The 25206-nt window shown below is 46.5% G+C and overlaps 1 protein-coding gene across 1 annotated transcript in view; it reads right to left on the bottom strand.

Moving 5' to 3' along the window:
• The window catches only part of FAM184A (family with sequence similarity 184 member A), a 106954-nt gene extending 86750 nt beyond the window's left edge, over positions 1-20204 (bottom strand). The window contains exon 1 of the mRNA XM_058680370.1: positions 19642-20204. Coding sequence (XP_058536353.1) covers positions 19642-19800 — 159 coding nt within the window. The 5' untranslated portion in view covers positions 19801-20204. The remainder of the gene's footprint in view (positions 1-19641) is intronic.
• Between the last annotated feature and the right edge of the window lie 5002 nt (positions 20205-25206).

The following is a 25206-nucleotide window of genomic DNA, read 5'->3' as shown; positions in this document are numbered from 1 at the left end:
AAATGAAAAGGGAAAATCTACTTGGTATTTCAAATGGACAATCAAAATACTTAAAGAAACGGAAAGGTTCTACTAAAGATTCATGTTAAAGCAGGTTCAGGTAGAAATGCCAGGATTGAAGAAACAAACAAGATTTTTTAAAAATTTATGTCTTATGTGTTGTTACAGTTATAAGCCAGTCTAGACTACCAGAAAAACAGCCAAGTTCAGCAAAATTATGCTTCAACGCTACAAAATGCTAAATACTATAATGAAAATAGACATGAGACAGCTGAATAGTAATCTATAGCCATTTTAAGGTGTATAGGACCTGGTTGTATATAAACTAAAATTGAAATGTCAATGAAGAAGTCACAGGTGGTGGTTAAGAACTTGCATTTTTTTTTCTTTTAACATGTTGGTTATTCAATACTATGTCAACTAATTCCATAACGTTATAAATTGTTGCTGATGTTATGTTGGGGCTTTTAATTGATCAGGATGATACTCTGCTGGCTCTACCTTCAGACCAGAGATGGTCTCCCCAACAAGCCGTTGAACTTATCTGGACAATAAGATGCTGGACTCTATGCTTGGTATATGCTTGCAATGAAAGCATCTCAAGTGAACTTGAACTGTGGTAATGCAACAAGGTGTAGGAATCCACCCTGGGGGGAGGGTTTGGAGAGGGGTGGGGGGAATCTCAGTGCCTATAAAACTGTGTCACATAATGCAATGTAATTAATAAAAAATTAAAAAAAAAAAACAAAAAACCAGTACAAAAAAATTTATGTCTTCATTCTTGGAGATTTGATGAAGAAAATGATTAATTATTTATATTTGGGCATGAGGCATTGAGGTAACAATGGATACCAGGTGCAGAAAACACCGTCATTAAGATGAAATGGACAGAAAATTCCAAAAGTTAACTTGGGGTTCATTCTACCATCATCAGCAACATTACGCTCACCAGACTATACTTATTTCTTGTCCAAGGACATAATTCGGCACTGAGCATCAAATTAACTGTCTATGATTCAACCACAAATTAGATGATCTGTTTTGTCATTAATACCTACAAATATTTTCAAAGCCTAAAGCGACAAAAGTCCTTAACTTTTATTAGGAACTTCCTTTCTTTCCAAAGTGATGTGAATTTGAGCATTCACACACATCAAACATTTCTACCATGACATAAGGGAAACCAAGAGATAAAAACAGAAGAGTTGAGCTATCACAGAGACAGTCATGTTTCAGGGAAAGATCAGTGTAGGTTCAAGATCTGGTCAAACGTTCCTCTGAGAACAGCTTTAAATCCTCCTTGTCCTGGCAGCTAAAGCACACCAGATAAAGAAAGAAGTCATTTGGGGAGAGCTTTTCCAATCCCAGCTGACCAAATCACCTTGTCAGTTGAGACTTCCTATCTGAGGCTGTAGACAGCAAGTTTTGGATACAAACTCAAGAATTTGTGGCCATAACAATATAATTGCTTTCTAACCGGAAGGAACAGAGAAACAGAGTAACAACAGAACTGAACACATGGTAGGTAACACGTCCGCCACCTCACTTTAATGACCACAATCCATATTTTTCTTCCTTTTACTGAAACTTCTTTTTTTGTTTCAACACTAGATTTTCTCTGCTATCTTCCCCATTTATTTTGACAGTTCAAGTTTGGAAACCATTATATCCAACAGAACCATTTCCTTCAGTTTAAGTTCCTGTTTATTTGTTTGAAAAACTTCTCTCAACACTGTTCACTTACTGGAATTATTTGGTCTTTTCACCTTTTTATTTCTTTATTCCTGAATTAGTTTATGACTAAAGATGTAATTATTTAGTGTAAGATGAGTAATCACAATAAGTGAGCATTTTTGTCAAGCATCACAGTTACTCAGCACTCATTGTAAACACGGCACCAGCACTTCAGATATTTATCATTATAAATGCTTTATTAATATCAGTTGCTGCTACTGAATTTTATATATCTATTCTCATCCAAAACATCTCTCCTTCATTTATTGTGCCAGAAAATCACACTTTAGCTGTTTACGCATAATTTTAAACTCTTCAAACCACTGCATTTTTACACAATATATTTTGTAATTTGCTACTACATTTAATGGACATCAATTGGTCATTCACAAATCATAATGCAAAGATGTGATACTCCTCATTTTCTTGATAGCCACGACTCATAACTACCTGGCAGAATGTTTAGCTTCTGAGTGTCTTGTCAGTTTACGTTTAGGGTTTCTGGAAGTTACGATGAGGTATTATCATCTCAGTTGCTATTCCAAGCTCCTTGCTGAACTCTCCCTCCTGGTGTCACCTCACTTTCCCCGGCTCAGCTACATCCTTCCAGTGATGGCTGCAGCAGGAGTCTGCTAATTTACTGATGTATATGAATGGTGACCAAGCTGCACTTCTGGTCAGAAGCTACAGTGGAAAACATGAAGGGCAAAGGAACCACAGGCGCTGGTTAGGCTGTGGCTGAAGGAACAGCTCAAGCAATCTAAACAGATTTTTTAAATGACCTGAGTGGAGGAGGTGTTCAGCCTGGAGGTTAAGATACCACTCAGGACACTGTGTACTGTCTGAGAGGATCTGTATTCAATACCTCGCCCTGAACCCCAACTCCTGCTCCCTGCTAAAATAGACCTTAGCAAGAAGCAGCTATTGGCTCAAACGGCTGGCTTACTGCCATCCACATGGGAGACCTGGATTAATTCCTGCCTTGCCTCAGGTCCAACCCCAGTTATTGCCAACTGTTTATGGAGTGAAGCAGAGACCACAAGCTTTCTCTTGGATTCTCTGCCTCTGAATTAAGAATAAAGTGAAAAAAAAGAAAAGCTGATAAATCAAAAATAAACAAGCAAGGGGACAGGAAAATGGGTAAGATGTGAAAAAAGTAAACAAGAATTGAAATGTTCAGAAGTACCTTTTCATTCAACCAACAAATATTTACAGAATACCTACCATATTGTAGAGTCGAAGACTCAGAGGAAGATAAGTGTGGACAGATCAAATATAGATGGTGGTCACAGGCTCTGAACAGATCAAAAAATGTCAGGTTCTCTTCCCTGCCAAAAAGGCTCTGATGCCAGTACAAGCCGCATGGCAACAGAAAGCTGATAAGAGACCAACTACACTCAAAGACAGTAAGTAGACAGCAATACCCTTCTCTCTTGGAAGGCAATAGAGCTTAAGAGAGAAACTCATCAGAAACTACCTAAAACTTACAAGGCAATACCAGTGTCATCTTTGTATCTGAATCAAAAGTCATCTTGAAGGTGGCAAGACAACTGGCTTTGGCATGATTTATGATTTCCTGGACTCTGCCAAAAAAAAAAAAAAAAAAAAAGAACCTTAACACAGACTTGTAAGACATGCCCATATGAGAAGAAAAGCTTGAAGGAAACAGCTAAAGAAATGTGAGAAAAAACTGCAGAAAGTGAGAAAGTGAGGGGGCTGCAGAGGCAACATCAGTCAGTGACAGCATGGCCAAGGAAGAGGTAGAGACCAGGCCACAGCATTAGGAGCCAAGGGTGTGCAACAGCTTTATCTAGGCAAAAGAAGCTAGGGTGTTAGAAGGACCCACAGTAATGTCTCTGCTGAACAGAAAGCAGCAGAAGCAAGCACAGGGGCAAGAGCCATTTGGCCTCAACCTTAAGAATTAAACTGGTCAGGCATGTGGAGCAGAACTCTGCTTCATCAGCCAATCTTGGCTGATGAGCGGAGGAAGCAGCCCACTTACCACCCACCCCCTCCTCGGCTGCTTTTTGAGCAGCTAACACCATCTTTATTCCGCGGGCAGCCAATGTGCCCACTGGGCACCTGCCGATGAGCTCTGGGGACTTGGGGGTCACAAAATATTGCCTAGGGACATTAGTGGATACGGACACCATGTGTGTAAGTGAGGAATGAATCCTGAGGGACACCTAACAACAGGACCACTGTACTGGCTGGTGAGTGAGGGGACTGACACCTGGTGGTTTGGAGGGGAGAGACTGCAAGATCTGTATGGGTCAGACTGATTCATCAGCCCACATGGGAGTCCTGAGATGGGCTTGGTAACACAGAGCATCACTGACCACCACATGCCAGTTCACACAAAAGCTAGGGCTGGGGGCCTGTCTAGCAGACTAGATCCAAATACGTGATTGAGTCCTGGAACAGGCGACAGGTCACACTAGGCAGGGCCATAACACTAACCAGCACACGAGAGAACCAGGCCCGGGGGTAGATTCTGTGGGGGGAAAATGGGCCCAACCCTATGGAAATACAAGTCCCACTGGTTAGCCCAAGAGTTGGGGTGGTGACTGGCTGAACTAGGAGCGAACATGGAACCAGCCAACATGCACAGGTACTGGAGCTGAGAATAGGCTGGGCAGGTCCAAGCTGCAGCACCTGCATGTGCATCCTAAAACAGGGTATAGGGTGGGCCGGCCCACAACACCCACCAGCTCATACAAAGGCCAAGATGGAGGGACAGGCTATGCCGGGCAAGGCTAGCACCTGCTGGAGCATGTGAGATCTGGGTCTGGGAATGGGCTGAGTGGGGAAACTAGAAGACTGCCTTACTGGGCCATAGTTCCCACTGGTGAGCAGGTGTTCCAGATCTAGGGGTCAGGCAAGCTGGGCAAGCTAGCCCCACCTGTTGGCAAGTGTCTGGGTTGGTTTTGGAAGGGGGCGGACCAGGCAGGGCTGAGCAGATCTTACCCCCTGGCGAGTGCAGAAACCAGGCTGGAGTGCAGGTCATGCCGGGCTAGGGTATCATCCCTACTGGTTCACATGAGCCGGAGATGGGAGCAGCCTGAGCAGGGACAGGTGCCAGCACAAGCCAACGAGTTGGTTTGGGGGCTGGCTACGTCAGGCCAGGCTACAGCATCCAAAGGCAACGGCTAAGATGGATGGAGGCTACGCCAGGCCGGGTCAGAGCAATCACTGGTGAGATCTGTGGAGGAGAGCAGGCCTGAGTGGGGAGCAAAGAGGACGCCCTGGCCATGTTGTGATCCCCATTGGACAGTGCGAGGGCCAAGGTGGGGGCTGTGGTCTGCTCTGGATATAGCTGCAGAATCGGTCAGCATGTGTGTGGGCTGGGAATTGGATGAGCCAGACTGGGCTGGAATCCTGCATCCACAGGTACTCTTGAGAATGAGGGTAGGTACAGGACAGGCTAGGCCAGGTCTCTGTTCCCGCTGAGCCATGTGCGAGCTGTATCGGTATGGATGAACCTTGGCTGGGCTGAAACATCCAACAGAAGAACCGGAATGGGTGAGGGCTGGTGAGGGAAGGTCACTGTTCCTGCTAGGACAGGAGGTAGACTAAGTAGGGCTGGCCCATGGGCCTGCCAGTGTGTGCGAGATCTGGCATGGAGAGATCCGGATGGAGGAGCTTGGGGAACTCCTCTGTTGGGACACGCTCCCTGCAGGTGAGTGCAAGAACCAAGATGGGGAGCAGCCCAGTCCAGCCCAAAATACAGCACCCACCAGCATACATTTGGTGCAGATCAGGAGCAGGCTGGGATGGGTCAGTACATATCACCAACTGGCAAATCCAAGTAATAGAATGGAGTGTGGGTCAGGCCAGGTCAGGGCGCAATACCAGCCAGTTCACATGAGGACTGGGATTGGGGGCTGGCAGGGCTGGGCTAGGCTGTAGCCCCCACCAGCATGAGCTGGATTTGAGGGTGGGACTGACTTGGCCAGGCTACAGCACCCACTGGCAAATGCCGAGGTGAAGGGGCTGTGTCAGACTGGGCCACAGCACCCAACCAGCACATGTGAAACACTGGGGTGGTTGGGGGAAGCCCAGTGAGGGCGCTGCGAAGGCCCCCCTGCTAGGCCACTAATCCCACTGGTGAGCATGAGAGCTGGGACAGGGGCAGACCAGGCTAGGCAGGGCCACATCCGATGGCCTACATGTGAGCTGGATCAGGTAAAAGCCAGGTTGGGCTGACTGCACCTTCTGGTACATGCATAAGCCAGTGTTGGTGCGGACTGATTGGGCTTTGCTGCAGCATCAGCTGGCAGATGCTGGCACAGGGGCCAAAGTCTTTCAGGCACAGTCATGGCTTAGACAGATGGTGGCACCCGATGGCACCAGTGTGGACTAGATAGTGGGGCTGGTTGGGACAAACTGGGCTTCAATACCCATCAACATATACGAGAGCTGAATGGGATGTGGGACAGATGGGACCGATGGGACCAGTCTGCTGTACAAACTGGCAAGCACAGGAATGGGGCCAGGGGCAGGCCAGATGGGGGTTTTTGTGGGTCTCTCTGACTAGACTGCAGCTCCCACTGGTTTACGTGAAGGTTGAGTATGTGGTGGGCAAGATTGGGCTGGACTTTAATAGCCATCAGGTTTTGTAAAACATGGGGCTGGGGACAGAACTGACCCGGCAATTGCAAATACCAGTGTATAGGCTGATTTGGGTGACAGACTGTGCCAGACCCTGTATTGGCAAACACACACAAGAATCAGGTCTGGGACGGCCTCAGATGAGGTTTCTCAGGCCATTCCCTACCAACTGAACTGCTGCACTCAGAACCCTGACCATGGAGAGAATTGAAGGTTCCATGGGCTGACTGTGGGAGTGGATGTGTCAAAGTTGGGCCTCCTCAGTAGCTCAGATGGAGCACAGTACAGCATATCCAAATGTACATGGAGAATAGAGCAATGCAATGGAGCCTCCAAAGGACACCTGGTACCATGGAAGAGGACGGAGGACAGAACAAATTGATCAACTACCCCAGCCAATCATTGGCAGTGAAGATCTGGGCAGACGGAGACATTAAGGTGAACTATAGCAACCAGTGGATTCAGGAGAGATTTCATTGTAATTGGAGTGGCGGGTTCGCCAGCAATTCAGGACTGTTGAACTATCCAAACCTCTTGAGAAATTCATGTTATTGTAAATTTCTATTTTTCTTCCTGTTGTTGATTTTGTATTGTGGCTTTTCATTTAAGAGGATGTGTGGTGATTGTGTAGTGGAGACTATCATGTCCAGATGTGAGGATGCGGTGCAGTGTGTATCTCTACTTCCAGATCAAAATGGACTACTGATGAAACTATTAGCTATATGTTGACAATAGGATGCTGGACTCTCTGCCATTGTCCATGCCCGCAATGATGAACATGTGACTGTTTATGAAGAGCTATGCTATAGTAATAACATAGGGAATTCGGTGGGTGGAAGGAGATTTGGGAAGGGAGCTGAGAAATCCAGGGCCTATGGAACTGTATCATAGAATGATGACAATAAGGTAAAAAGAAGTTAAATTAAATTTTTTTAAAAATTAAAACTATAAAAAAAAAAAGAAAGGGAAAAAATTACACTAGCATGAGGGTGAAGAATCATGATATTCAAATGCAGTGAGAGCTGGAAAGAAGATGCCACCTGTAAGACCTCTGGTTGAAGAATGTGGGAAAGTGAGCAGTGGTCATACACAGGAGTTGCAGAAAAAGCAGCAGCCTGTAGAAAAGGCCGAACTTTCCCTACCATTAAGGTGAGGAGACAGTATTTCATGAACAGATGTGGCTGCAGAGAAGTTTGAGAGCATGGAATGAGAATTTCAGAAAGCAACTACAAAACTCTGATGCATTTCCAAGAAAACAAACAGCCTCCAGGGAGAATTTAGGGGACATGGAGGCCTGTGTGTGAAGCTGCAGCTCATCAGACAGAGCTCTGAGCCAGGGGGGTAGGGCCTGATCATGCTTCCAAAACACACTCTCTTCTCCACACTTCAGCCAAGTATCGGTCTTAAACTGGACCCCAAAGGTGGTGGTGAGTGATGACCAAGGTTAAGCTATTTACTTAGAATTAAACAGTTTTGATAAAATTATCTTAACCATTTTTAAGCCTTGGGTTGTTTTTTGAAAATTAAAATAATATGAACTTAAGGAAGTTACATGATGATTAAATGACAATTTATATGAAGCACTTCAAGTAGCAATGCACAGGGTAATTTTTGGTATATTTGTTTTAGTTGTGTGATATGATCCTCCCAAGAAATTCCAATCTCATACACAGGGGCCAAGCCTGGTCAGTCCCACGGACTCCCACCTTGCATGAAAGCAAAAGAACCCGAAGGCTTGGGGCACTAACTTGCCTAGCATCTCATTCAGCTACCATCTAACACAGAAGGTTTACCAAATGCTGCTCTGTTTGCTGTACACTAGAATGCAAGCTGCTGAAGGATAAGCCGTATGCCTTATCTGTATGCCTCCCAGTACCAAGTCATTTGTTAATTAAAATGTCTACGTCACAAGTCTCCACAGAGCATAATACAGCACAGAACCATATACCTCAAAGATGTTCATTCCCCAGCCTATGTCGATCTAACACAGTATCTTTCCTTTTGTTAAATAATTTCTGTTACCTTCCTGCAAGTTATTTAGGTTTTATCATATGTCATTTTCAGATTTAAGTATCAACAAATAGGGAAAAACAGACAAAAAATCCCCACGTCTAGTAAATAAAAGAATATCGATATTTTAATTTCTTTTATTCACCATTTTCAAGATGACAAATATGTAGAATCTTGTATAAACAAATTAATAATGAAGTTAGTTCGATCAGACTTAAATGCTCCACATTTTGCTGTAAAGTTCTAGTGTGCCTGACACTTGTCAAATAACCATAATCTAGCTTCTGCTAAAAAATTAAACAATATGATTCCAAATTCTAAAACCATACAATCTCACTTCATTTAACGATATGATTACAAGACAGACTACAACTGAAATTCAAGTGTACATTTTTGTTCTGTGGCTTCCCCCTACCACTGACCACAAGCCCTACCTAACTCCCCTTACTTCGCTCTGGAATCCCTGATCCAGCAGTTAAACCATAAACCACACACACAGCTAACCCCAAACTAACCCTCGGCATCCTCAGAATCCCCTCCCTGCCCAGCCCCTGCTCAAACCTGGCTCTCAACTAATGACAAGGATTCTCCAACACAACCTATACTCTGTGTTCCATCTAACTCATTACAGAACTTAAAAATGATTCAAGCTTCCACCTGGATGTGCAATATTGCCTTCTAAAAAGGACAGCATGGCATAAACTGCAAATCTGTGTTCACATTCCAGCTCTTCTAGCAATGTGGCCTAGGGCAAGTTACTTAATATCGTTAACACTCAGTTCTCCATGGAATCTAATAACAACCACATGGGACTATGATAAGGATGAAATTAAATGTCACAAGAAAACAGCATGGAATGGTTGTTCAAAAATGGTCTTCACTATTATTTCTCCAAATCATTACTCTTCCCTCATAACGAGAAGCACCAGCTGCTTTCACACTTGTGCTATTACTCTGCTTTAACTGCTCAGTCAGCCTCACAAACCAGCCTCCTGGCACGTCCCCCCCCCCAGTGTAGACTCAGGCATGAGACTCGCAAACTCCCTTTCCATTCCCACCCTCCTATCACCTTTGCAAGCCCACATGGGATCCAAACTGCTATTCAGTTCTCCAGGATTCTTAACTCTAACAATCTCTGCCATCATAAACACTGTCAAGGCTGCACTCTGTATCTTACCACAACTTTTTCTACCACAAAAGTCTTTTTTTTTTTAAGATTTATTTTATTTTTATTACAAAGTCAGAAATACTGAGAGGAGGAGAGATAGAGAGGAAGTAGAGCTGCCGGGATTAGAACCAGCGGCCATATGGAATCAAGGCGAGGACCTTAGCCACTAGGCCACGCTGCCAAGCCCCATAAAAGTCTTGATATATCCCTTTCTTATGCGACAACTCGTTGCCTTTACCCCTCAAACTCCAGGCATTATCTTTCATAGACTTAAATGGTCCCACCAATAAAACATTTGCTCTCTCTCTCTTTTTTTAAGATTTATTTATTTTATTACAAAGTCAGATATACAGAGAGGAGGAGAGACAGAGAGGAAGATCTTCCATCCGATGAGTCACTCCCCAAGTGAGCCGCAACGGCCGGTGCACGCCGATCCGAAGCCGGGAACCAGGAACCTCTTCCAGGTCTCCCACGTGGGTGCAGGGTCCCAAAGCCTTGGGCTGTCCTCGACTGCTTTCCCAGGCCACAAGCAGGGAGCTGGATGGGAAGTGGAGCTGCCGGGATTAGAACCGGCGCCCATATGGGATCCCTGGGCTTTCAAGGCGAGGACTTTAGCCACTAGGCTACGCCGCCGGGCCCAACATTTGCTCTTAATCTATGTAGCTCCACCCTCACTGCTCTGACTTCCTGTTACACAAAAGGGCAGTAAACTAGTCAAACTATACTATACTATACTGAAGCTCTTTTTTAAAATCTGAGAAAGCAAGACAGAGAGAAAGAGAGCCTGAAGCAAGGAAAGGGAAAATTCCCCATCCACTAGTTCATTCCCTAATGCTCACAGTCCCAGATAAATGGCAGGGACCAACCACTCAACGCATAACCAGTTACCTCCCAAGGTCTATAGTAGCAGGAAACTAGAACTGAGAGTACAGCTGGGACTCTAACTCTGACCCTTAGATATGTGATTAAGGTGCCCTGTGGCATCTTAACCACTATACCAAACACCAGCTCCCATGAAGCTTTTAACTCCCATAAAATCAGGTCTTTTGTCATAATTGTAAGGCAAAACTTAAGCTTTGGATTAACCCTCATAACCTGTGACATCCTCTCTTGCATGTATTGAACAATGGTCATCTTCTCAGGACTGTTTAGGACTTGGCAAAAAACTGCAAAACATTCAAACTGACATCAAAGATCACATTTAATCTCTTGGGACAACCCTAGGCTTATGGATCCTTTAATTTACCTCTAGTCAGCTTACCTCATTAGCTTCACATTAACTATTCCAAAGCTCTTCTTTTGTGTTTTAAAAATGTATTTGGGCAGCAGCAGATTTAAAGACAGACATTTGGGGATGGGAGGAGGGAGACAGATTTATAGAGAGGAGACAGAAAGATCTTCCAAATGCTGGTTCACTTCTCACACAGCCGCAATGGCCGGAGCTGACTGAATCCACAGCCAGGAGCCAAGAGTCTCTTCCAGGTCTCTCATGGGGGAACAGGGTCCCAATGCCTTGGGCCATCCCCCACGGCTCTACCAGGCCACAAGCAGGGAGGTGGATGGGAAGTGGAGCAATCAGGACAAGAACAGGCACAGCTTGGGATCCTGGCACTTAAAGGGGAAAGATTGAGCCAACTGAGCCATTGCACCAGGCCCAACCTTTTCCAGTTTCTAAAGGCCACCTGCATTCCTTGTGTTGGGGCACCTTCTGTTTTCAAAGTCAGCAAAGGATGGTCATGTATTCCTCATGTCCCATCCTGACACTGAGCATCCATCCCTACTTAAACGGAGCTCGTGATTATACTTGCTCCAACCAATGATCAAGGATGACCTTCCCATCTCTCAGGACCCTTAACTTTATCTCATCTGCACTTGATCTTAGCCAAAAGGCAGAGAAGCAATGTCTTAATCTTATCTGAAATACAGGTAGCACTGTTAGCCAGGAGGGCCCCGGGACAGGTGGAAAATCCCTAGGTAGTGCCAAAAGTTCCCACCCAGAATACCTGCCTGGACTCATTCAAATGGAGCCAACCATTCAGAAGACAACACATACCTCTACTTCAATCCCCATCATCACCACTGCTTAAGCTAGGCACGCCTCAGTCCGAGTGCGACTTCAGTGGCCCACTCACTTGCAGACTGGTGAACCTCGCCCGGGAGCAGACCCTAGTAAACCCTGATTTTATCATCATTCTGGTCTCAACAGTCTCTCTGTTTTGCTGCAGTTTTTTTTCTTTTTTTACATTTTTATTTTCAATTTTGAATTATGTGGTACAATTTTATAGAGGCTGGGATTCCCCCCCAAACTCCCACCCCACCATCAGATTTTTCCCATTTTGTTACAACAGTGTAGTCCTTCATAAGGAATCATAATTCTATCAGTCTCTTATTTAAGTGTTCCCCAGCACTGTTGGCACAATGTCAGACAGATCAGCATTCCATTGTCTACACATGCCGAACAGTTTCATTGGGAATCCATCTTTTGTCTGGATGCAGGGATGCATGTTCCTTTGAACTCCCACGTCTATATATGACAGACCCCAGTACTTTGCTGCAGTTTTTAGCCTAATAAGCACCTTCACAGATACCAAAATACACATCCATGTGTTCCTAAGACACAGCATGGCTAACGTGATGGGTTTGAATTCAAATCAGATTACTTACTCCAGGATAGTTCACTTTTTTATCTCACTCATGACCATACAGTACTAATAACTGAATTCCTTCATAGTCACTATTTTCTGGTAACCACAGTGTATGGACAGACAACATATGCTGCTGTGAAAAACAGTGAAAGCTGACTTTCTTCCAGATCACTGAAGGAAGACACGTGTCAGTACAGAAACCAGTAGGACTGCCTCCAAAGTTTTCTGAATGTTACACAAAGTTAGTTCTGAAGCACTAAAAGCGCAGTAGCCATGGACTGTCCAAGATTTCTAATTACACCAATCTTCAGGAAGACAGAGGCTTCTAACAAAACCAGCTCACATGCTGAGATTTTTGTAGAGAAGAAAGTAACTGCAAATATTAAAGGAAATGAATATTAAAGATAAGACTTGGTTTACATGAAATCAAGGTTATATTTTTAAAAGTTCTGCTCCATGCCCTAGAATAGTCTCTATGTTTTATTCCTTCTTCCACTTAAGGCAATGCGGCAGAATCAAGTTCACATGACAAAGACCACAATTAGCAGATCAGATGAGGCTTCAACTGTAATTATATCCCCTGCTGGTGACTCTAGGGTGGCTGCTTAGTGACTGGCAACTCACACTGCCACCCCCACTAGCCTTCCTTCAACCCTCATCTGAGGGTGTCTGGGAGAAAATAAGGGTGAAAGTCACACTCAAGTGAGGGTGTCGAGGGTGCTAGAAAGAGTCACAGTCCAGTAGGTCTCAGCAACCAGCTGACAAACCAGAGGAAAGCTAAGTAAACAACAGATGCACAGTTCTGCCTCCCTTTTCAAAAACAGTCCATCATTCCTATCTGTGCGCATACCTGTGCATTTGCCTACTTGCTAAAATTAATAGGTAATCCAAAAATGTAGCAAAATAGACAAACTTTATTCAAGGGTGAGTTTCAGCCTTTATTGTCAGGAATCCAACCTGTATTCCCCCTTGCACACGGAACATAATTACTATGAATGGTAAGAATTGACTTACTGTTCTACATTTATCTATTTGTTGTTCTATCTTTATGTGTTACTCTATCTTTACTTCCTACAGCTCTGGCCCATGACAGTGTGGATCACATCTCCCTCAAAAAAGAGAACACGGGCATGGAGTTACAGCCGCTCCTGATGAGTTATTACTCTGTAGTCAGGTTCTGGCTCCACTCCTGACTCTAGCTTACTCTTAATGTACACCCTGGAAAGAAGCAGTGATGGCTCAAGCAGTCAGGTCCCTGCCACTCATGTGGGAGACTCGAGGGAAGTTCTTGCCTCCTGGATCCAGCCTGACCTAGCTATTCCAGACCTCTGCGATGTGAACTGTAAATGGGAGTTCTCTGTCCATTCCTCTATCTCACTCTCTCAAATAAATGAACTTTTACATATATATTACATATAAACTTACATAACGTATGTGTCTTATGAGTGCTATATATGTAGATATACATAAACATATATGTGACATATATACCAGTGCTTTATTGTAGGCTATGTCAAAAGAAGCTGAAACAAGGAAAAGAGGACTGTAAGGTAGCTAAAAACTCATACTTATTATCTCTCCCACATAAATAATCTTATTCAATCATTACATAAATCTGTCAGGATCTATTAATCTCCTTTTGCAGATGAGGCCACAGGTTGCACAAAGCAAAAACATTTCCTAAAGCTCAGACCCTCATCAGGGGTGAAGCTGAAATTCAAATCCAAGCTGTGAAACCCAAAACACCACACCTCTGACCCAAATGGTGGTAACTGCTCCCTCATCAGAGCCGTTTGGCTCTGGGAACGGGGTTTCCTGATCAGCCCCCATCAAAACTAGTCTAACGCAGACACTCAGAGCTGAAATCTCCCTTTACCCCCTCTCCTGTCTCACTAAGCATGTCACAGAGATAGGCAACTCAGAATGTATTAGCATGCCACTGCTTTAAGTATACTCAACAATCCAGCTAAGAAAGCAAGCAGCTGAAGGGAAAAAAAAATACCACAGTAGTTTGCTTTCACACCAAGCACGGCAAATACTACACCAAAGTAACTTTCAAAATTCCAAGTCTGGAATGACTAAAGCTGTTCATGAAAACATGAAAATATTGTGACATTTATCTAAGACTACACACACACACACACACACACGCAAAACAGCTCTGTTCAAAATTTATCAAGCTGGCGCCACTGTAGCCTAACAAGTCAAACTACCACCTGCAATGCCATCATACCATATAAGCTCTAGGTCAAGTCCTGGCTGCTCCATTGCCCATCCAGCTCCCTACCATGCCCCCGGGGAGAGCCATTGGACATGGCCCAAACAGCCTAGGCCCCTGCCACTCGTGTAGGACAGCCAGTTGAAGTTCCTGACTCTTCACTTAGACCTCGCCAAACACGAGCCATTGCAACCTTCTGGGGAGTGAACCAGCAGATGGAAAATAGCTCCATCTCTCCCTCGCTCTCTCGCTCTGCCTTTTCAATAAATAAGCAAATCTTTATTACAAAATTGCAACACAATTGTTATGAAATAAGTAATCTATAAACTCAGATTTTAATGGAGGATAGGAAAGGCAAGTTGATTTCACTGTTACCAAAGTGTCAGGGACGGAGGACAGGGAGAGGGACAGTCTTTCAGACAGTAAGTGAAACACAGTTTCAACATGGAAAAGAAATCACTGAATCACTAATATGAGAAAGAAGGTAGGGATGGACACTGGGCACAGCAGTTAAGATGTCACTTGGGGGCCTGGCACAGTAGCCTAGAGGTTGAAGTCCTTGCCCTGCATGCGCCAGGATCCATATGTGCACCAGTTCATGTCCTAGTTGCCCCGCTTCCCTTCCAGCTCCCTGCTTGTGGCTTGGGAAAGCAGTTGAGGATGACCCAAAGCCATGGGACCCTGAACCCGTGTGGGAGACCAAGAAGAAGCTCCTGGCTCCTGGTTCTGGCCATTGCAGCCACTTGGGAGAGTGAATCAGTGGATAGAAAATCTTTCTCTCTGTCTCTCCTTCTCTCTGTAGATCTGCCTTTCCAATAAAAATAAATAAATCTTAAAACAAAAACTACAAGTCTAAAGCAAAGCGTATTGATGCATGTTACCTTCCAGCTCCCAACACTAGTGCTAGGGAGCTTCCAAGAGATTCCCTCAGTGAGAGTTAATGCAACAATGGCCCATGCCTTTTGGGGGAAGGTAGAGGATACCTGTCCTATCCCTAAAGCTCAAGAAGACCACTTAAAGCTAACAGTGACTTAGCACCTGATGCATTCCTGGAAAATCTGAAGAATGAGGAACTGGAGGAAAAGGCAAGACAGATGGCTGACCTGGGACCAAGACCAGAGTTTGTGCACAGTGAGTGCGCCCCATGGACTAGGACTGCAGCCTCGGAGAGAGGAAAAATGCTAAGGTACAGAGGTCCACACACCTCAGCAAAATGAAGAGGATGCCACTACCAGCTCCACAGGCTAAGTACGGAGCAAGCGATCAGCCAGAATATAGATGCTCCATCATCGTCAAGGAATTAGAAGTGAGAATGTGAAGTGACTGAGATGAGCCTTGGAAAGAACAAGTTCTAAACTTCTGTCAAGCTTACAAAAACACGAAAGCTCAATCACCATCTACCTTCAGCGTTTTTTACTCCTCATTTCTCTTCCCTTCTCCTTGTCTAAAGAGAAATGGATCCAAAACCAGTACTGGCAAGACAGAGCAAGATCAGAAAAGCCAAGCCAGAAAACAAGCCATGGATGCCCTTCCCCTCCAGTTTCTAGGGTCACCACCCAGCCCCCACCCCACAGCAGGCAGAGCAGGAGTGGGCATGGCGCAGAAGCTTCATGTATAATTCAGATTTGATCTGTGGGTTTTATTTACTGGCACTGAATATTTTAATAACAAAACTGAATTGTTTATGACTTGGTTACTGAATCACAATTTATATTATGTAAGAGCAACCAGAAAAATTCAATTCATCCATGGCAGAGAATAAACTGAAAGGGTCTCAAAGGGGATTATGCTGGGAGGTGGGGTAGAGTCAAAACTGACCAAGTCAAACTGTATAATTACATCCTCCAAGTCCTGCTTTCCAACTTAACTGCCAACTCAAGGGCCAATGCAGGGAGGGAGAGGGGACAGAATTACCCAAGCGTGGTTTTGTAAAACTGAACGCACCCAGCTTCTCTACCTGTCCTGAGATTATCCAGCCATGAACAATTCCAGAAAGTTGCCACAACAGAACTCAAGAGTCTAATGTAAATTACTGAAACCTGACACAAGTGATTTTAAATATGTTTGACTTCCTTTTAAAGGGCAAGAATGTAGTAAGAGAATGCCACTCTCTCTGCTTTTACTCTGACATCTAGCCAAATCTCCCTTTCATACAAGGTGATTAGAGAACTTCTGTTCTTCCACCGTGAGAAGACATCTATGTTAGGCTGTTTTTTTTTTTAAGATTTATTTATTTCTATTGGAAAGGCAGATTTACAGAAAGATGGAGAAACAGAGTGAAAGATCCTCCATTCATCAGTTCACTCCCCAAGTGGCCACAATGGCGGAACTGAGCCAGTCTGAAGCCAGGACCCAGGAGCCTTTTCCAGGTCTCCCATGAGGGTGCAGGGTCCCAAGGCTTTGGGCTGTCCTCGACTGCTTTCCCAGGTCACAAGTAGGGATCTGGAAGGGAAGTGGGGCAGCCGGGATACGAACCAGCGCCCATATAGGATCCTGGCACATGCAGGGCAAGGACTCTAGTAGGCCACTGGGCCTGGCCCTATGTTAGGCTCTTAACAGAATGAAAACACATATGAATGTAAAATCTTTATAATTCAATAGTAGAGCTTATAGCTCTACTATTTTATAGTAAAGCTTAGAGCAGAAAGCTGTCAAAAGCAGTATACAGGGGTATTAAGTGTAGCTTGGTTCATGCTTAAATGAGCAGAATATTTTAAAAATATATCACTCTATTGCTATGTCACTTTAAGGCTAGCCAGAAGTGCATGTGATGTGCCACTGCAAATCCAAAGCAGGTCACCGCATCCCTATTTTAAGCTCAGGAAACTGAGGCTCAGGGTTCAGTGATCTGTAAGGTTAATATTAGTAGTGATGAAACAAGAGTTCAAAATCCATATGCTGTGCCTGATTCCCAGGGCGGGCTCTGAACTCCACTGCCATGACATTGCACAAGCGCTGCCTTACTACCTCCTTTCCAAATTTTCCCTTTCTTTCTTCCTTTTTCCTCCCTTCCTTCCATTTCTCTCTTTTGTTCCTTTATTTTTCTATACATCCATATGTACTCATGATGCTGTGCTTGTGGTATTTACAGTAAGTGCACATAACTGTGAAATCTGACAAGTTCCAAATGGTATACAAGGGAAACAGGCCTTCTTACATGCTTCAGAAACTGCAGGATGCTGACTGCAAATCAGTGCTATTGTCAGACTCTTCTATCCTCAGACTTCATGGGAGTCAACAGAGGCAAGCGAGGAGTGGCAGAATGCTGATATTTCAGCAGTCAGTAACAGTCACCCTTAACCTGGCATGAGGTCACCACTGTCCCTCCCACACACCCAGCACTGCCCTGGGACTGGCAGTCATGCTCTGAAATTCTTCTTACTGCACAGCAGTGTGGTGAGAGAAGGGGGTGCTGCTGACACCCACTGGGTGATGGTGCTAGACACCCTATAATGCACTGGGCAGCCCACCATGAACAATCTAGTCCAAAATGTCAACAGCATGACACTGAGAACCACTAACATAAAGGACTAAATGAGGCACTTAGCAGAGGGCATGGAAAGTGTTGAAAAGTTACAAACTGTAAACACTAAATGGACAGTCTGAGTAATGTCCAGCAAAGATGAGGTGCAGCACTTAATGGTTGAGGTGGGCAGGAGCACCATCCTGCTCTCTCATTGGACTGTAGGTGGGCACAGAGAGAGAAAGTGACATCTTCCCACCTCCACCAGTGCTGCTCAAGTATATGAAAAAAAGCACAAGCTGGAAGAGCTACCTTTGCTTTTATGAAAGAGTATTGGGTCCCACCAGGAATGCAGAATTTCCACTATTTCCTGCAGAGTTTCCACTATTTCCCCTCAAGGGTAACCATAAAAAATAAGCACAATGTCTGTAATGCACATATCGAGAAAGAGCCAGAATGAATGAATTGTGCAAATGCATTGTTCTGGAAACACACCCTGAACATGAGCTTTCTGAAGCTCAAACACTCCCTTGCAGGAACCTGGCTGTGAGCCCCCAAGTGTGTGAATGCCCCCATCGCCTGCCCTGATGCTTACACGTGCCTTCCTCTCAGTGTGGGGACCTTCCGCCACAGGGAGAAGCAGTACAAACTGGACCCAGACAGTGCTGCCAGAGCAAACACCAAACCAAGAGAAAGTCCCGCACTGCCCCCATCTGCAGAGCTGAGCTCCACTGCCCTGTCCTGGGACCTCTGCCACCAAGCCTCCCTTTGCTCTGTCTCCTTCCCACCTTCAACAGGTCACATCTCTTTCTTAAAATCACCCTCTTCCCTCAGATCATCATTCAGTCTCCAAAGCGCCAACTAGCAGGGGATTTTATTCCAGAACTTTGGTAGTCGAGTCCAACTTCACAGGTGGTTTGACCACAAACCCCAACCACACCCACTTTTCACACAGGCCACCTTGAGGGGCAGATACAAGCTCAGTTTTACCACTGGATGATCGCCTGGCCATCCCAACCAACTCTCAGAAACCACGAAGCACTTCTCCTTCAGTACATTTGCCGCTGAGAGACCAACAGAACAACAGAATGAACCTGAACTGCTCTTGATGCAAACGCCAACTTTCTCACTGTCAACGTTTACTAAACTGGAAAGAAAAAAAAAGAAAGAAAGAAAAGAAAAGCTAACTAGTTCGGGGGCAACCCTGAATCAATGAAGGCTGACCAAATTTGCAGGTTACCTGATCTTTGAATATTCACCTTTTGATCGTCTCAAATATTTACCAGAGCACTGACACCCAGCAATTCATCTAACAAGCTTTTGGGGAGGGGGGGCGGGGGAGACATTTTGTCAAGCAGAGAAATGACTCTTTAAATCCCTCAGATGGCTTGTAAGGTACGTTTTGTCTTACATTCCTCAGAAAGTTTATTCTCTTCTTTAACGGCATAATCAGAGAGAGAGATTCCGGGTCATGTAAGGTAAACACGGTACTGTACTGTCTGTGGTCCAGGGATGTGAAGACTTGTGGCTCCCTGGCAGATGCCCGAGGAAAACGACTTCATTACTGTGGAACAGGAAGTAAATCCTCATCTACTCTGGTCTGGCCTCCCTGAAAGGGAGTGCCAGGTGCCGCACCCCCACTCACGCACCACTGTGCCCTCCAGTTCCAGCCTGCTCCTCCCAAGTTCGATGGCTTTGAGACCCGTCGCGGCGGCTGTTGCTTCTCCGAGCAACCCCCTCCTCCCGCTCACCTGGGCAGCAAGTGAGCCTGCCGTCGCCACCACGTCCTTACCTTGGTGAGCTGAGCGATCTTCTTGCTCATCTTCAGGTGCATGTCCTGGCTGTAGTCCATGGTGTGCCCGGCCAGGTGCGCGGCGGCCGATGAGGGCGTGAATTTGGCGGCCGAGCTGCCGTGGTGGTGCTGCTGCCAGCTCATGCCCGGGGTCGCCATCTTCCCGACAGACTCCGGCCGGGACACCTGTCCCCGCGCCGGCCCGGAGACCCGCGGAACACGGACGTCTGGGAGGCCACTGCTGGGGCGGCCGCGTCCCGGCCCGGCCCTCGGCGCTCCCTCCACGCGGCCGCAAGAGCCCCCAGACCCGCGACCCTTCGGTCACCCTCTTCTAGGAACGGGGCGGTCCCACCGACCCGAGGCCGCGGGCGTCGCCGGAGCGGGGCGGACGCCCGGGCCAGGCCCTCTCCGCAGCCGGTGCCGGGCGCAGGGAGTTGCGTGCAGCGCGGCTCCGCGTCCCGCTCGCAACCCGCACCCTGGACCCGGTGAGGTGTCCGTCACCAGGGCTGCGAAGGGAGGAGACGGGGCGGGCTGCAGGAAGGGAGGCGGGGAGGCGGAGCGGGACGCGGGAGCCGCGGAGCCGCCGTTACCAGGGTGCGCGGCGAGCGGGTCCCGGCCTGAGGGGCGCGCGGGGACGACAACGTCATTTCCCCGCAGCCGAGCTCCGCCCCGCGCCGCCGCCGACAGCCCCGCAACTCCACTGGGCCCTCGCGGGCCAGGACTGCCCGCTGTAGTGGGATAGCAGGACCCCCCGGTCTGGGCCGCCCCACGAACCCCGCGTGGTCACCTTGAATTCCTCAGATGCAAGCTAGGTTCCAGAGCTGTGCCATGTGCAGCCTCGGACCCCCCTGGACCCCAGGATGAGCCCCAGCGCACATGGACTTGCTAGTGATGCTATGGTGGAGAAGTAGCGGGAATTCCAGGAATCCCTGCCTTCTCCCTTCCTTTCAAGTTCGCACAAGGTAGTGTCTTGGCCCGTCTACTGCGTGTGAGGCCGCTTGCTGTCATTCTCTCCCCCATTGCGTCAGTGGGAAGTGAACAGGTTTCTTTAGTCAATGAGCATATCCCTGAACCTCTGCTTTTCCTAGGCTATCACATCTGAAATTTGATGGGCTGTGAGTCCATGCAGACAGGCTTGTAGTGAAAGTCAAGCGGGAAAACAGACTTCAGCTCCTTAAGGATTTGAAATTGTGCCAAAATCTATCCTGACTTGTAGATTTTCAGCCTCCAAGATGTGTTATTTTCTCTTGATATCTGCAAGGAAAACAAGTTTTCTTTTTTTAAACTTGTAACCTGTGTTGAAGTAAGTGAATTGTTTAAAGGTTTAGGCCAACATTAATAAAAATTTTTGAATACTTATTTTTATTGGAAATGCAGATTTATAGAGAAAAATTTTCCATGTACTAGTTCACTTCCCAGTTGGCTGTAATGGTTGGAGCCGAGCGGATTCAAAGCCAGGAGCCAGGAGCTTCTTCCTGGTCTCCCATGTGGATGAAGGGTTCCAAGGCTTTGGGCCATCCTCTACTGCTTTCCCAGGCCACAGGTGGGAAAGCTGGATGGGAAGTGGGACTGGGAGGAGGCTGGGCAGGGCCAGGCTGCATCTCTCAGCAGCACATGCAAAGGAAGGGACTTAGGGCTAACCAGACCAAGCAGGGCTGCTGCCCCTGCTGGCTCCTGTGAGATCTGGAAACTGGTAGGGAAACTTGGGGAACTCACTTACTAGGCAACAGCTCCTGCTGGGGATCACAGTAGCTGGGACTGGGGGCGGGCCAGCCACTCAAGTCTGTAGTACTAGTCAGTGTTTGTGTGGCCCAGTCTGGGAACAGCCAGGCTGGGCCAGGCCTCAGCACTCTCTGGCACATAGAAGAGCTAGGACAGGGTATGGGTTGAGCCTGGCTGGGCTAGGCCGCAGCACCTGCCAGAGAGAGCTGAGAGTACAGGTGAGCCATGCCAGGCTGGACTGAAGTATCTGCCAGCCTGTGTAAGTCCTGGGATTAGGAATAAGCCTGGTAGGGGAATACTGGGGAATCCTCTGCTGGGCTGTAGCTCCCACTAGAGAATGCGAGAGCTGGAGCTGTGGGAGACCAGGCTGGGCAAGACTGCAGCACCCATCATCATGTGTATGAGCTGGATCTGGGGGTGGGCCAGATGGGTCTAGGCTCCAGCACCCACTGGTGCTCACCAGTCAAAATGGGTGTGGGACAGGCTGGACTAGGCTGGATAGCACCTACCAGGTCAATATGAACTGGGTCTAAAGGTTGGCCAAGCTTGGCTAGATTGTAGTACCCATTGGTGAGAACTGGAATGAATACAGGCCAGACAGACTAGACCACAGTCCCTGCTGGTGTGTGACAGGGTGGGGGACCAGCCATGTCAGGCTGGGTAGCAGCTCCCACTGGCACATAAGAGATCCATGTTTGGGAGTAGGCCGGGTAGGGAACTTGGGAAACACCCCTGCTAGGCTGCAGCTCTAGTTGGTGAATGTGAAAGCCAGACCTATGTGTGGGCTAGACCAGGCTGGGCTGTGGCACCTATTAGCATATGTGTAGGCCAGATCTGTGGGTGGGCTGGGAAGAGTCAGTCTGTGGCACATACTAGCTAGCACAAGTGAGTGCCAGCACGGGGGACAGACCAGGCCGGATTTGACCTCAACATCGGCTAGGTTAAATGAGGGCTGGGGGTGGATCACACTGGGTTGGGCTGCTGCATCTGACAAGGAGAGCTAGAACTGGGGGAAGACCAGGCTAAGCCGGGCTGTAGCATCTGCTAGCAAATGCCAAGATTGGGGGTAGGCTATCTCAGAATGGGCTGCAGCACCTACTGGCACACTCCCAGGGCTGTGTGGCAAACCTGAGGGTCTCCTTTTCTGGGCTGCTGTTTCCACCAGTCAATGTGAGATGTAGGCCTGAGGGTGTGCTGATGTTGGGGCAGGCCACCCTAGAATAGGCTGCTGTATCTGTTGGTGTGCACGAGAACCAAAATAGGTGCAGGTCAGCTGAGCTAGGCCATAACACCAGCTGGCAAGTGCTGGGACTGGGTGCAAGTCATGTCAGGCTACACCACAGCACCCCCTGGCAGGTGTAAGAACCAGGACTGGAAACATGCCCCAGGCACTGTGGGCACTCTCCTGCTAGGCTATTGCTATTGCTACTGAGCACAAGAACCAGGGCTGGGTGCAGACCTGGCTGAACAAGGTGGCAACATCTGTTGGCATACTTGACAGGTGGGTCTGGGGGTGAGCTGGACTGAGCCAGACCACAGCAGAGGCTGGCACATACAAAAACCAGGACTGGTGGGAGTTACTGGATCCCCTCAACTAGGCCAACGCACCTGCTAATGCATGAGGACTAGGTCTGTGATGGGCTGACTGGGCTAGGCCACAGCACTTGTTGATCAACATGAGATATGGGCCTGGGGTGAAATTGACCAGGCAGTTGAATGCACTTGTATGTGCATTGGTTGATGCAGCTGACAGACCAAACCTAACCCTGCACTGGCTGGCACACAAAGGGTCAAGTCTGAGGTCACTCCAGGCAAGGTTTCTTGAAGGATTTCCCAGTTAGATCGCTGGACTCAGACCTTGGCTATAGGGAAAATCACAGGATGTGTTGTCCAACCTTGGACTGCATGTATCAGGACTGGGGTTCCTGAGTTGCTGATACATATGAGATGGACAGCATGTCCAGATACACATAGGGACATGACATCCAGCTCATCTAGTCCAATAGGGAACATTAGCTACTTTGTCAGAGGAAGGAAAGCAGAACAGGTTGGACAACTCTCCTGGCCATGCTTTGCAGCATGTTCTTGGATCTGTGGATACCCTAAGGTAGACTTTGTCAATAGTGGACCTTGGAAAGATGTTCTCAATCCTGGAGCAATGAAACCGACTTCTCAAAACTGTCAAAAACCACTCAAGTGACACCCTCAGAATACACTTCCTTTCATCTGGGTCTCTACGGCATCATCAAATGACTGATGGAGTTTGACAGCTTGGAGCGGTCCCCTCCTCCCCTCCTCTGTGGACACAGGAGAAGGGCAAGAAGGCAACTGAAGCATTTGTCTCACCCACCTACCTTGGTATCAGAATACCCTAGTCAGAAGTCCACATGGACGTGTACCCCCTCAGCTATGTGAACAATGTTAAAAGTAAAATTTTTTAATTATTTAAAAGACAATAAGACAGCCAGAACTTAACCCAACGATGAATTTTTGAGGTGAAATCATAGGAAATTGTGTTAGGTCATTACGATATAGTCCACATTGCTGAAACTTCGTGACTTTATAGAGACCCCTTAGAAATAATCAAACATTTGCTCCCTGTCTCTTGCCATGTAATGCTCTGTGCCACCTCAAGACTGCCAGCAAGAATGTTATCACCAGAAGGATCCCAGCCCTGGGGACTACTAACCTTAGAGTATGAGTGTCTAGAACTATGAATCACAGTAGACATCTCTGTAGAGTTAACTCACCTTGGGGCAGTAATGGTAGTTTTGGTTTTACCACTTTGAAATTGTGAAAACAGCATTGGAGTAAAAATCTGGAGACCAACATATGCTTTCAGCTGAGTCACTGAATTTGCTCATCCTTCAAATGCCTTCTGTTAAAACAGACAGCGTCACTGGCCCCTCCCAACTCTGATGTTGATGTTAGAAATTGTAGCCTTGGCCTACTTGGCAATTTCCGCTGAACTCCAGAATGTGAGTTTCTATCATCTCTCTATACCGTAGTCCAGGAGTAACCCATGAAGGGAGGCATTAGGCTGGAAGAAACAATATCTGAGAAACAAAGGGGTTAATTGCACAGCAGAGGTTGAGACTGGGCTAGAGTCACCGCCACTAAAGTCGAGGCAAGTGATGGACTAGAATTTGTAGAAAGAATTGACTGTTGAAATTGGGATAGAACACCAAGTTCAAATCTCATACTTCGTACACAGGGAATATCCATATATTCCAAAAAAATTTCCTCATTAAAATAAATTCATCCTTAATTCTTTTTTCTTTCTATGAATCTTTTGAAGTTTCCTGTATTGAAGGACAGAAAAATTAAGTTGCCCCAGTTTTAAAACCAATGAGTAATATAACTGTATTTATGACTTAGATATAATGTATTTTCAGTTTTGTTTCTTTGGGAGGAAAAATGAGAGACAGAGATATCTGACATGCAATGAATCAGGCTGGACTTGAACCAGACTCAGCAGTTGGGACCTCGATGCAAGTTTCTTTTGTGGATGGGAGGACTGAGTTACCCACTTACTTAAGACATCACTGCTGGCTACCCGGGTCTGCATTAGTCATTAGCAGGAAGCTGGAATTAGGCGCTGGAGCCAAAATGTAGGCACTTCAGTGTAAGATGTGGGTGTCTCAACCACTAGGCTAACCGCCACCTCAAGATCCACTTATTTGAAATCCCGGTTCTTCCTGATTTAATAAACATGAGTTTACAACCACTTATAGGACAATCTCTGCTCTCATAGTCTTTGACCAGAAATGTCTTACCCTTTCATATACAAACATTTTTTAAAACTATTTTTTATTTTTTTATGATACAGTTTCATAGGCTTCT

Source organism: Ochotona princeps, chromosome 1, assembly GCF_030435755.1.
Source record: "Ochotona princeps isolate mOchPri1 chromosome 1, mOchPri1.hap1, whole genome shotgun sequence".
NCBI lineage: Eukaryota > Metazoa > Chordata > Mammalia > Lagomorpha > Ochotonidae > Ochotona > Ochotona princeps.
The sequence above is the reverse complement of the archived record's forward strand: the minus strand, read 5'-3'. Positions and strand labels throughout refer to the sequence as shown.